The following is a 14,260-nucleotide window of genomic DNA, read 5'->3' as shown; positions in this document are numbered from 1 at the left end:
ATACAAATTTACATACAAATGTGCGTTTTGCCCAGTCTCCTATTCTCTTTTTCCTCCACACGTATTGAGCAAAAACATGGTATCTTCATCTTTTAGCCCCCGGATAAGGAGGGAGGCCTACCCAAGCAGGTGGGCAACAAGACAGAGTGTGCCCTACTTGGCTTCATCCTGGACCTGAAGAGGGACTATGCCCCTGTGAGGGAACAGATCCCTGAGGAGAAGCTCTACAAGGTCTACACCTTCAACTCTGTGCGCAAGTCCATGAGCACGGTGGTGCAGCTGCCTGATGGATCCTTCCGCCTCTACAGCAAGGGGGCCTCTGAGATCCTGCTCAAGAAGTGAGTCTGACTTTCAGGCTGGAGACGGCCTGCCTTGTCTGCCTGCCTTGTCATGACAAGTAGGAAAAGTTGTTTCCTTGTGAATCACGCATACAAATAAAGGGCTCTATTCAATCCCTACTGCTGAAGCTTGATAGAATTGTAAAGGTAGATTCCGATTGAGCCCAACATATGCAGCATTTACCGTGAATGCAGTCTCTAACATGAGAACATTGCCTTTAAATTTAAATCACGCTGTAATGCGGAACTTCCGCAATACGGATTGAATGAAGCCCAAAGTTGGATTTGATAGAGGCTACAGCTTTGATAGAGCAAGGGGTGGTAGGAGCCTCAAGATAAAGTGGGCCTTGAATGAGAATTGATGATCAAAACAAAATGACAAACATTAATATTGTGCCCTAACATACAGAGCATCTGTGTCCTGACTCTCTGTCTCTCAGATGCTCCTCTATCATGGCTGGTGGTGGCGATCCACGAGGTTTCCGCCCGCGGGACAGGGACGAGATGGTGAAGAAGGTGATCGAGCCCATGGCCTGCGATGGCCTGCGCACCATCTGCGTGGCCTACAAGGACCTGCCGGCCAGCCCTGAGCCCGACTGGGAGAACGAGGCTGGCATCGTCAGTGACCTCATCTGTATCACAGTGGTGGGCATCGAGGACCCTGTCCGCCCAGAGGTAACCAAGAACTTACGCAGAGGGATTCTCTATTGGGGTGCATTTGTTTTCACAGATGTAGGTAGATTTGGAGTGGAGTTTTTCCACAGGGATGACAATTGCCTGTTACTTGCTCTTCATTTCAAGTGGATAATTCTGTTGAAAAATGTCTAAATAAGAACTTGTAAAAACCTAGGATTATAGTGGGGATGACACAACAGGTTTTGTTATACTGTAGGTATATAATTATAGGTATTGTAATCTCTCATGGACCGACGCACTTAACATAAATGGCACCGTAGCGTCTGTCAACAGACTGGAATGCGACAACTAACAAGGAACATTGTTCCAGTACCTTGATTTTTTGTCACTGATCATTTTGACAAATCACAATGTTGCAAGATTTTAATTCTGGGTTTCCAAATGATAGGTTTTGTTATAGTTGTAGGTTTAGTAAATATTCAATCATTTCTCTGTAGTATCATGTACATCAGCAAGTAAGAGGGTGTGCCAAGTCTTTAGCAAAACTCTGGTGTCTTTTCTAACCAGGTCCCAGATGCTATCAAGAAATGCCAGCGGGCAGGTATCACCGTGCGTATGGTGACAGGTGACAACATCAACACAGCACGCGCCATCGCTGCCAAGTGTGGCATCATCCAGCCTGGGGATGACTTCCTGTGTATAGACGGGAAGGAATTCAACCGACGAATCAGAAATGAGAAAGGAGAGGTAGAGTTCATCATTCATGTGTTGTTTGATACTCTTTTACTGACAAAAAATGCAAGTGCCCTGACTCAATTCATTAGCTTCAATAACTCAGTGTTACAAGACTCAACAGTTTCTGTGGATACCCCTATAATACAATCTTTATTTCTTACAGGTTGAGCAGGAGCGCATTGATAAGGTTTGGCCCAAACTAAGAGTTCTGGCTAGGTCTTCACCTACAGACAAACATACACTGGTCAAAGGTGGGTCAGAGACACTCCACTCAAAGCTACAGTACGATTTTTGTAAACAGATGGTAAACCATGCAGCTGTATAATTTCCAATGATAACTTTCTCTTCCTGCAGGCATCATAGACAGCACTGTACTGGAGCAGCGGCAGGTAGTGGCAGTGACAGGGGACGGGACAAACGACGGACCTGCCCTGAAGAAGGCCGATGTTGGCTTTGCCATGGTGAGTCATGTAAATGATGATTATGATGATGATGATGATGACACCCATCTTTAGTAATTTTAGTACATTTTGGGAGATATTAAATCCCATACTTAATGCTACATTTCACTAAATGTACCCTATGTATTTACAATATAGTTACATAGGCATGGTATGTACTTTAGTATTGTTACATTAGTACTTACAGTACACTACTACTATGTAACTATCATACACATAAGTAGGTATTACTGACATGTATTGTTTTTTAATGTGAGACCTGTGAATACTTTTCAAAGCAGTGTACATTTAAAGTGGCTCTTTTTTGTGGCTCTGTGTAGGGCATCGCTGGTACTGACGTAGCCAAGGAAGCCTCTGACATCATCCTGACTGATGACAACTTCTCTAGCATTGTGAAGGCGGTCATGTGGGGCCGCAACGTCTATGACAGCATCTCCAAGTTCCTCCAGTTCCAGCTCACTGTCAACGTGGTGGCTGTCATCGTGGCCTTCACCGGCGCCTGTATCACACAGGTACTCACTCCATCTCTGACTCTCGCACTCCACACCACACCACAATTCACTGTTGTGTAAATTACAAATGGACCACTTACTGTAAGTAACTCACTAGGAAATGGTCAAAGATATACACTACTGTTCAAAAGTTTGGGGTCACTTATACATTTCCTTGTTTTTGAAAGAAAAGCTAATTTTTTGTCCATTAAAATAACATCAAATTGATCCAAAATACAGTGTAGACATTGTTAATGTTGTAAATTATTATTGTAGCTGGAAACGGCAGATTTTTTATGGAATATCTACGTATGCGTACAGAGGCCCATTATCAGCAACCATCACTCCTGTGTTCCGATGGCACATTGTGTTAGCTAATCCAAGTTTATAATTTTAAAAGGCTAATTGATCATTAGAAAACCCTTTTGCAATTATGTTAGCACAGCTGAAAACTGTTGTTCTGATTAATTAAGCAATACAACTGGCCTTTTTTAGACTAGTTGAGTATCTGGAGCATCAGCATTTGTGGGTTTGATTACAGGCTCAAAAGGAAGAGAAACAAAGACCTTTCTTCTGAAACTCGTCAGTCTATTCTTGTTCTGAGAAATGAAGGCTATTCCATGCAAGAAATTGCCAAGAAACTGAAGATCTCGTACAACGCTGTGTACTACTTCTTTCAAAGGACAGCGCAAACGGGCTCTAACCAGAATAGAAAGAGGAGTGGGAGGCCCCGGTGCACAACTGAGCAAGAGGACAAGTATATTAGAGTGTCTAATTTGAGAAACAGATGCCTCACAAGTGCTCAACTGGCAGCTTCAATAAATAGTACCCGCAAAACACCAGTCTCAATGTCAACAGTGAAGAGGCGACTCCAGGATGCTGGCCTTCTAGGCAGAGTTGCAAAGAAAAATCCATATCTCAGGCTGGCCAATAAAAATAAAATATTAAGATGGGCAAAAGAACACAGACACTGGACAGAGGAACTCTGCCTAGAAGGCCAGCATCCTCTTCACTGTTGACGTTGAGACTGGTGTTTTGCGATGACCCCAAACCTTTGAACGGTAGTGTAGGTAACGGTCTACGGACATTCCAAACAAGCTTTAAAGCTAAATGATCTCTCCCTACCTCTCTCCCTCTTTACCTCTCTGCCTCTCTCCTTGTTACCTCCCTCTCTCTGCCTGCCTCCTCCCCTCTCTCTGCCTCTTTCTCTCCCTCTACCTCCCTCTCTTCTCCATACCCCCTCCCTCTCTCTCTCCCCTCCAGGACTCTCCCTTGAAGGCTGTCCAGATGTTATGGGTGAACCTGATCATGGACACCTTTGCATCCCTGGCCCTAGCCACCGAACCACCCACTGAGTCCCTGCTCCTGAGGAAGCCTTACGGACGCAACAACCCCCTCATCTCCCGGACCATGATGAAGAACATCCTGGGCCACGCCATTTACCAGCTCACCATCATCTTCACCCTGCTGTTCGCAGGTACGCACAGCGGAGGAGGAGGTGGGAGACTGGAGACTAGGGGGAGGGTAGGGGCCTACAGGTGGGGGTGGGGGAAGGAGACTGGAGATGGGAGCAGGGACGGAGACTTTAGATGGGAGGAGGACAGAGGGTGGAGATGGGAGGAGGGACGGAGACTGGAGATGGGAGGAGGGACGGAGACTGGAGATGGGAGGAGAAACGGATACTGGAGATGGGAGGAGGACAAAGGGTGGAGATGGGAGGAGGGACGGAGACTGGAGATGGGAGGAGGGACGGAGACTGGAGATGGGAGGTGGGATGGAGACTTTAGATGGGAGGAGGACAGAGGCTGGAGATGGGAGGAGGGACAGAGACTGGAGAATGGAGGAGGGACGGAGACTGGAGATGGGAGGAGAAACGGAGACTGGAGATGGGAGGAGAAACGGAGACTTTAGATGGGAAGGAGGGACGGAGACTGGAGATGGGAGGAGAAACGGAGACTTTAGATGGGAGGAGGACAGAGGCTGGAGATGGGAGGAGGGACGGAGACTGGAGATGGGAGGAAGACAGAGGCTGGAGATGGGAGGAAGGACGGAGACTGGAGATGGGAGGAAGACAGAGGCTGGAGATAGGAGGAGGGATGGAGACTGGAGATGGGAGGAGAAACGGAAATAGGAGGAGGGATGGAGACTGGATATGGGAGGAGGGATGGAGACTGGAGATGGGAGGAGATATCGAGACTGGATATGGGAGGAGGGATGGAGAATGGAGATGGGAGAAGGGATGAGACTGGAGATGGGAGGAGGGACAGAGACTGGAGATGGGAGGAGGGATGGAGGAGGGAGATGGGAGGAGGGATGAGATGGGAGAAGGGATGGAGACTGGAGATGGGAGAAGGGATGGAGACTGGATATGGGAGGAGGGATGGAGACTGGAGATGGGAGGAGATATCGAGACTGGATATGGGAGGAGGGATGGAGAATGGAGATGGGAGGTGGGATGAGACTGGAGATGGGAGGAGAGACGGAGGCTGGAGATGGAAGGAAGGACAGAGGCTGGAGATGGGAGGAGAGACGGAGACTGGAGATGGGAGGAGGGACGGAGACTGGAGATGGGAGGAGGGACGGAGACTGGAGATGGGAGGAGGGACGGAGGCTGGAGATGGGAGGAGGGACGGAGACTGGAGATGGGAGGAGGGACGGAGACTGGAGATGGGAGGAGGGACGGAGACTGGAGATGGGAGGAGGGATGAGGGATGAGACTGGAGATGGGAGGAGAGACAGAGGCTGGAGATGGGAGGAGGGACGGAGACTGGAGATGGGAGGAGGGACGGAGACTGGAGATGGGTAGAGGGATGGAGACTGGAGATGGGAGGAGGGATGGAGACTGGAGATGGGAGGAGTGATGGAGACTGGAGATGGGAGAAGGGATGAGACTGGAGATGGGAGGAGGGATGAGACTGGAGATGGGAGGAGGGACGGGGACTGGAGATGGGAGGAGAGACTGGGACTGGAGATGAGAGGAGGGACGGAGACTGGAGATGGGAGGAGGGACAGAGACTGGAGATGGGAGGAGGGATGGAGACTGGAGATGGGAGGAGGGATGGAGACTGGAGATGTGAGGAGGGATGGAGACTGGAGATGGGAGGAGGGACAGAGACTGGAGATGGGAGGGACGGAGACTGGAGATGGGAGGAGGGACAGAGGCTGGAGATGGGAGGGGGACGGAGACTAGAGATGGGAGGAGGGATGGAGGCTGGAGATGGGAGGAGGGATGGAGACTGGAGATGGGAGGAGGGACAGAGACTGGAGATGGGAGGAGGGACAGAGACTGGAGATGGGAGGAGGGACAGAGACTGAAGATGGGAGGAGGGACAGAGACTGGAGATGGGAGGAGAGACGGAGGCTGGAGATGGGAGGAGGGATGAGACTGGAGATGGGAGGAGGGACGGGGACTGGAGATGGGAGGAGAGACTGGGACTGGAGATGAGAGGAGGGACGGAGACTGGAGATGGGAGGAGGGACAGAGACTGGAGATGGGAGGAGGGATGGAGACTGGAGATGGGAGGAGGGATGGAGACTGGAGATGTGAGGAGGGATGGAGACTGGAGATGGGAGGAGGGACAGAGACTGGAGATGGGAGGGACGGAGACTGGAGATGGGAGGAGGGACAGAGGCTGGAGATGGGAGGAGGGACGGAGACTAGAGATGGGAGGAGGGATGGAGGCTGGAGATGGGAGGAGGGATGGAGACTGGAGATGGGAGGAGGGACAGAGACTGGAGATGGGAGGAGGGACAGAGACTGGAGATGGGAGGAGGGACAGAGACTGAAGATGGGAGGAGGGACAGAGACTGGAGATGGGAGGAGGGACAGAGACTGGAGATGGGAGGAGGGACAGAGACTGGAGATGGGAGGAGGGACAAAGGCTGGAGATGGGAGGAGGGACAGAGACTAGAGATGGGAGGATGGATGGAGGCTGGTGATGGGAGAAGGGATGGAGGCTGGAGATGGGAGGAGGGATGGAGACTGGAGATGGGAGGAGGGATGGAGGCTGGAGATGGGAGGTGGGATGAGACTGGAGATGGGAGGAGGGGTGAGACTGGAGATTGGAGGAGAGACGAAGGCTGGAGATGGGAGGAGGGACAGAGGCTGGAGATGGAAGGAGGGACGGAGACTGGAGATGGGAGGAGGGATGAGGGATGAGACTGGAGATGGGAGGAGAGACAGAGGCTGGAGATGGGAGGAGGGACGGAGACTGGATGAGGGACGGAGACTGGAGATAAGAGGAGGGACGGATTCTGGAGATGGGAGGAGGGACGGGGACTGGAGATGGGAGGAGGGACGGAGACAGGAGATGGGCGGAGGGATGGAGACTAGAGATGGGAGGAGGGACAGAAACTGGAGATGGGAGGGACAGAGACTGGAGATGGGAGGAGGGACAGAGGCTGGAGATGGGAGGAGGGACGGAGACTGGAGATTGGAGGAGGGACGGAGACTGGAGATGGGAGGAGGGACGGAGGCTGGAGATGGGAGGAGGGACGGAGGCTGGAGATGGGAGGAGGGACGGAGGCTGGAGATGGGAGGAGGGACGGAGGCTGGAGATGGGAGGAGAGACGGAGGCTGGAGATGGGAGGAGGGACGGAGGCTGGAGGTGGGGGAAGAGGAAGGGAGGGACGGAGACTGGAGATTGGAGGAGGGACGGAGACTGGAGATGGGAGGAGGGACAGAGACTGGAGATGGGAGGAGGGATGGAGACTGGAGATGGGAGGAGGGATGGAGACTGGAGATGTGAGGAGGGATGGAGACTGGAGATGGGAGGAGGGACGGAGGCTGGAGATGTGAGGAGGGATGGAGACTGGAGATGGGAGGAGGGATGGAGACTGGAGATGGGAGGAGGGATGGAGACTGGAGATGTGAGGAGGGATGGAGACTGGAGATGTGAGGAGGGATGGAAACTGGAGATGGGAGGAGGGACGGAGGCTGGAGATGGGAGGAGGGACGGAGGCTGGAGATTGGAGGAGGGACGGAGACTGGAGATTGGAGGAGGGACGGAGACTGGAGATGGGAGGAGGGACGGAGGCTGGAGATGGGAGGAGGGACGGAGGCTGGAGATGGGAGGAGGGACGGAGGCTGGAGATGGGAGGAGGGACGGAGGCTGGAGGTGGGGGAAGAGGAAGGGAGGGTGTAAGAAAAGGCAATAGTTAGGGACAAAAACGTTGAGGAAAAGCAGTCATGGAACTGTAGTGCTCTATTTCGCTTGTAGCATTTTACATGATCATTTAGTATACCTTTGCTTGGAAGTAGGAAGTATATCTTTAACTACATGTGACTCTATTGTCCACTTATCTTTTTTGTGTTCCTCTCCATCTCAGGAGAGAAGATCTTCAACATTGATAGTGGACGCAATGCCCCTCTGCACTCTCCCCCCTCCGAGCACTACACGATCATCTTCAACACCTTTGTGCTCATGCAACTGTTCAACGAGATCAATGCCCGTAAGATCCACGGTGAAAGGAACGTTTTTGACGGCATATTCCACAACCCTATTTTCTGCAGTATTGTGCTGGGGACTTTTTTAATGCAGGTAAGAGGACCATAAGCGTTTCCTTCTTATACGTTCAGGGATGGGCAACTTTGATGGGGGTGAGGACCACAAAAAATCTGAACTCATCATGAGGGGCTGTAGTTGCTCACAGGTCTACGTGCCCACATCCATACCTCTCTGCTATTCTAACTCGCAACAGTAAATTCAGACCCCGCATGAGTTCCGAGGGCTTTCAAAAGGGGAGCATGCGGCCCACAAGCCGCAAGTTGCCCATCCTTGCCTTACATTATAGCAATACTAGTAATGTTATTCAACCATGTCATATACTGTACCTAATAATCATTACTACTTAATTATTGTTGCACAGGATATGTTGTGCTAACCAATGGCAACCACTTTTTGGGATCAAATCTCTCTCATCCTGTGTCTTGTTCTGTACAGTTTGTGATTGTGCAGTTTGGGGGGAAACCTTTCAGCTGCACACCGCTCAATGTGGAGCAGTGGCTGTGGTGTCTGCTCGTGGGAGTAGGAGAGCTGCTGTGGGGACAGGTACTTATGCTGGAGTTCATATGTAAATGTGTTACCCAAACTGTGGTTCTACAGTGGTTTTGTGTCAAGAACTAATTAAGGTCTTTGACACAGACAAACCCACATATCCATAACCTAGTCTTTAGTTGGCTTTTACACAAGAAGGACTGCCTAACATGCTGACCAGACTGCACGCATGTTGATTTTGTCCACCCACTCCAGACGCGATCAGGACACGCAAGTCCTGCATGTCCCGTCTCCTAATTGGTTTTTAGGAGCCTATACCCATGTGGGTGATTGAAAGACGAACTGAGTTTCCCACTCCAGTCCAGTTGGTAGTGGTAATGCACCTTAAATTTGGTTGCCAAACGCCATATAAAGTCCAAAGAATAAGAAGAAGCCTGAAGGAGGAGAGATTCCTAGAAATGAACTCGGTTTACCCTTTCATCTATAGATTAATTGTTGGAGTAGAGGACCTTGTGCATTTCAGGTAAAATAACAACCCAATGTTTATATCCCAGGACAAATTAGCTAGCAAAAGCAAGCTAGCTATCTAAATTGCCATAAATGTTTAATGCTTTTCAACCTGTCTCCAAATTAATATAGTTGGTTCAGAGTTCATTTTGATATTTCAACCTGCGTGTCCTGATCATGTCTGGTGTGGGTGGACAAAATCAACATGCGCACGATGGCGTACGCAGACGTTTGGTCAGCATGTAATACCCAGACCCAGACCGAAACCCTTTGTTTTACAAGTTGTGTTCTTCCCCTTGTCAACTAACACTGACCCTGGCCCAAACAGCTCATCACCACGGTACCCACCAGCCGCCTGCCCTGTCTGAAGGAGGCTGGTCATGCGCTCGGTAAGGAGGAGATGATTGATGATGACATGGCAGATGATGAGCAAGAGATTGACCATGCCGAGAGGGAGCTGCGTCGAGGGCAGATCCTCTGGTTCAGGGGCCTCAATCGCATTCAAACTCAGGTACAGTGCAATTCCCTGTCCCTTGTCTTTCTCCAACAAGGGCTGTACTGTAGTATGTACTGTACTGTCCTATGAAGAGGAGGCTTTTTTGCTTGCTCGACTCATCTCTGTTGATTTGTGTCTCTCTTTATTCACCTTTTGATGCCTTAATTCATTTCACCACAATTAATTCCTTGTTTTTTTTATATGATATGAACACAGTGATGTGAACAGAGTAAAACATGCACGTAATATTCTCATTCAAAAAAGTTATATTTGATGAAATCTTATTTAAAATACAATGGGTTTGGATCATTCTGTCAGATACCAAAGACGGTTTCCTATACAGAGCCTTCAGAAATTATTCACACCCCTTTACTTTTTCCACGTTTTGTTGTGTTACAGCTTGAATTTTGTGTATCTGCCCTACACACATAAAGTCAAAGTGGAATTTTGGTTTTATATATATTTTTGTATTAATTAAAAATGAAGTGTGTGTAACCCATACTGTACAATTATCTGTAAGGTCCCTCAATCAAGTAATGATTTTTCAAGAACAGATTCAACCACAAAGACTAGGGAGGTTTTCCAATGCCTTGCAAAGAAGGGCACCCAGTCACTACAAAGATACAGGCATCCTTCCTAACCTTCCTTCCAGTTGCAGGAGAGGAAGAAAACCGCTCAGGAATTTCACCACAAGGCCAGTGATGATTTAAAAACAGTTACAGGGTTTAATGGTTGTGATATGAGAAAACTGAGGATGGATCAACAACATTGTAGTTACGCCACAATATTAACCTAATTGACAGAGGGAAAAGAAGGAAGCCTGTATAGAATCAAAAATATTCCATAATCATCATGTTTGCAACAAGACACTTAAGTAAATGTGGCAAAGAAATAAACTTTTAGTCCTGAAAATAAAAATAGCTAACAGCTAAGCACAGGCAAAGTCTTATAGGAAAACCTGGTTCAGTCTGCTTTCCAATGCACACAATGGACACTGGGAGACAAATTCACCTTTCAACAGGACAATAACCTAAATCACAAGGCCAAATCTAACCAAGAGACTTGCTAACCAAGATGGCATTGAATGTTGAGTGGCCAAGTTACGGTTTTGACTTAAATCGGCTTGAAGATCTACGGCAAGACTTAAAATGTCTGTCTAGCAATTATCAACAGCCAATTTAAGATAGCTTGAAGAATATGGAAAAGAATAATGGGCAAATATTGTACAATCCCAGTGTGCAATGCTCTTGAAGACTTACCCAAAAAGACTCACAGCTGTAATTGCTGCCAAAGTTGTTTCTAACATGTCTTGACTCAGTGTTTTATTTTGTATAAATGTTCACAGAGTATTTTGTGTAGATTGAAGACAAAACATTACAATCACATTCATTTTAATCCCACTTTGTAACACGACAGAATGTGTTGTGTTACAAGGTTTGAAGGGGTGTGAATACTTACTGAAGGCACTGTGTTTATCGATAGGACAAACATAGTTATGTATATTGTTGTAACCTATGAGTCATTTTGATTCCATTGCATGTTCAGATTTCTCACTAAAATACCTTTTCTCCTTCCTCATGTCATTGCTATTATTACAGATTCTGTCATTATTTTTTATGTACCCTTTGTTCATTGTTAATCAATCCTAAAAACAAGTATATGAAATATTTTACAAGTGTTGTAATTGTTGCCTTTCTTGTACACATACCAACATCTAGATGAGACATAGAAAACAATTACCAGTCCATATTTTGAGGGCAACATCATTGATTAAAAACAGAGGTCTAAATTGGATTAGGTTTGTCTATTAAAATGCCTTTTTGTATTTAATACATGCTTTTGATACCTCCATAGTGGAACATGACCTCTACAAAACTACAAGTTCCACTATACCATCCCTTGCTGGTTCCCTCCGATATGCATCACAGGGCCACCTACCAACTGACATGAGTTACTGCACGACTGTCATGTCCTCTCTTTAATATCCTCTCTCTCTTCTCCAACAGATGGAGGTAGTGAGTACCTTCAAGAGAAGTGGTTCCTTTCAGGGTGCTGCGCGACGTCGCTCCTCAGTTCTCAGCCAACTCCATGACGTAACCAATATTTCTACTCCCACTCACGTAGTTCTCTCCACTGCCAATGCAACTGGTGCGCCTGGGAGTGAGTTTCTGCCATCCATTAACGGCACACAACAAAAAACAGTCCACTCACCATCATCAAAATGAGCATGTTGAAATGCACCTTTGCCTGCCCAGAAATACAATTAAGCATCAAAGATACGTGTGTTTGTCTATGTGCGTGTTTGTGTGATGGGGAGTGGGGGAGCCAACACTGAGGCGCCTGACCCACTGACCTTTTCATTTGACTTTTTGTTGTTGTATTAGTTGTTAATTTAACATTTCTTTACATCCTTTTCACTACTACCTCATGATCTTAGTCCAGGATTCAATCAGAACCGTGCTAGCCGACAACCGCATGACTCTTGTTCGAGTGTCAGGCTGCATACTCGTTTGTCTTCGTAATTCAGTATAGACTACTTCACTTCTTCAAACATGATCATTAGCTGGCCAGCAGTATTTAATGAATGCATAAAGAATATAATTGTTTTTTTGTTATATTTTTTATGTGTGAAGATTTTATAGTCCTGAATGTTTTCTAATTTATGCTTTTCTAATGCACAAATAAGGAGAACCGTAGGCTATGAATTTCTTTTAACGATTTTACATTTGAGTGTCATTCTTTTTATCATTGATATAGTCGACACATGAAATCTCCATTTTGAACTACTAATGTGGTAGGGAAAGGAGGGGTGGTTTTTGACAATGACCATCACTAATTTGACAGCTCATACCCCAGTTATACCTCCAACACCGCCTGAACAAGAGCCATGCGTTTGTCGGCTAACACGGGTTACCCTTAATCTGATTTAATCCTGGCCGTAATCTATTTCTTTATCTTGCTGCTTTGTTTGGCTTGACACAGTCTGTGATCAATTGTGTTTCAAACTGCCCAGAGAAGACTGTCTGTCTGCTCCTTATTTTCAATGAGATTGACATTTTATTCAGAGCATTACAATGACGCAGCCAATTTCTGAGATGACAAACCAAGGTAAAAAGGGACACACAAAAGAAAAATAGTTACATTTATTTTCCAGTGTAAAGTTGTAAACCTTCGAGTATAACCTGCAACAGTGACATTTCTGAGATATCTGTTTTTGGTCACCTTACCAATAAAACAATTTCTCTGTCCCTAGGTTCGATCAGACTGCCAAATAAGGATCTGCAGTGTTGCTTTGTACAAATAACTACCCTCATTTTACTTGCTTTCTTTTGTTCTCTCTTGTTGTAGGTTCTGCATCTCATGAAGGAAGACGTTGTTATTTCCTTTCTATTTCCTAACATATGCCTACTTTTTTGTGTGTTTTTTTGTCAGGTGTAGATGATTAAAAGACTAATTGTGATTTGATTGTGATTAGATCTCCCTGACCACCTCCGGTGGTAGTCAAGGACCCATTGTGTCTGGATATCAATCAAGTGTAAACAGATCTGGATGGGCAAACCATTTAAATCATCATTATATCGGCCACTAAAATCATTGACCGCTAGCACCATTGATTTATAGCATCAGTAATCATCTTAAAAAATACATGAATTCATATTATTGTGAAAGAATGTTTGTCAAATAATTCGCATACAGGGAGGCACCAGGAAATCTGGTCAAATTGTGGACACAGTTGATGGATAAGAGACACATTTTTCACCATGTATAGACACGACAAACATTGATCAGATAGTGATTGGATCCTATTGATCAGGTCACAAAACCCACATGTTAGCGCAAGGTGTAAACCATGCAAGAGACAGGATTACACATCAGACTAGATTGTATTTGGGTGTAAAAGGTGTGATTTGGATGTTTTCCTTTCCTTTGATCTGTTGACTTTGAAGGAGGTTAATTTGGATGTATGTGGTGTAATTGGTATAATGCAATATCCATGCATTCATCCAACCAACCCACATAAAAAAAACAGTCCCTCAAGTGTTGTGCATTTTGCCTCATTTCCATTAAGGACTTCTTTATTTTTATTTGTCTCATTTATAAACAGCTCCAGATTACCTTGTCTATAAGGACGATTAGTAGACATCTGAATGTAGGAACTCTAACTTCTAACTCTAACTATAGAAGGAATTTGTGTTGATCCAAGCAAGGTCTTTTACTTATTATTTTGCTCTTCAGCTTTATAGGTACTTATCATTTCCCCTTAATGTTCTTTACTTTCCAGACAGTGTGGTTGTCCGTTCAGGGATCATAGGTAGCTCTCTATGGGCTGAATCCTAACTTGAGATCCATATGTGTGCAACACTCCAAACACACTTCCCAAATTAGGAGTCTGACCTATATGTTTATTACCACAATGTCTGTTTTCCTTGTCCTATGTTTCTGTTTCAATGTTTCCCCTGTCCTAAGTTTCTCATGGCTTTATGAAGACTATGAATCACACCTACCTGTCCTATGTTTCTCATGGCTTTATGAAGACTATGAATCACACTCACCTGTCCTAAGTTTCTCATGGCTTTATGAAGACTATGAATCACATACA

General features: G+C 46.5%; 1 protein-coding gene across 7 annotated transcripts in view; it reads left to right on the top strand.

Annotated features, from left to right (window-relative positions):
• Nucleotides 1-14,260, top strand: part of LOC112222041 (plasma membrane calcium-transporting ATPase 3) — a 39,511-nt gene that overhangs the window by 17,413 nt on the left and 7,838 nt on the right. For 3 of the 7 annotated variants that reach the window (XM_024384592.2, XM_024384593.2, XM_024384591.2), the window contains 11 exons: nt 97-338; nt 779-1,013; nt 1,542-1,721; nt 1,873-1,960; nt 2,064-2,170; nt 2,491-2,682; nt 3,925-4,138; nt 7,990-8,201; nt 8,604-8,711; nt 9,493-9,675; nt 11,667-11,753. In XM_024384592.2, the coding sequence (XP_024240360.1) occupies nt 97-338; nt 779-1,013; nt 1,542-1,721; nt 1,873-1,960; nt 2,064-2,170; nt 2,491-2,682; nt 3,925-4,138; nt 7,990-8,201; nt 8,604-8,711; nt 9,493-9,675; nt 11,667-11,753 (1,848 nt within the window). Of the gene's footprint in view, nt 1-96; nt 339-778; nt 1,014-1,541; nt 1,722-1,872; nt 1,961-2,063; nt 2,171-2,490; nt 2,683-3,924; nt 4,139-7,989; nt 8,202-8,603; nt 8,712-9,492; nt 9,676-11,666; nt 11,821-14,260 lie in introns of all 7 variants that reach the window. The other 4 variants (XM_024384598.2, XM_024384596.2, XM_024384595.2 and 1 more) reach the window with 2 other exon arrangements.

The sequence above is a fragment of the Oncorhynchus tshawytscha genome, linkage group LG22 (assembly GCF_018296145.1).
Source record: "Oncorhynchus tshawytscha isolate Ot180627B linkage group LG22, Otsh_v2.0, whole genome shotgun sequence".
NCBI classification, from domain to species: Eukaryota; Metazoa; Chordata; class Actinopteri; order Salmoniformes; family Salmonidae; genus Oncorhynchus; species Oncorhynchus tshawytscha.
Note: the sequence above shows the minus strand (reverse complement) of the source record. Positions and strands in the feature narration are given on the sequence as shown.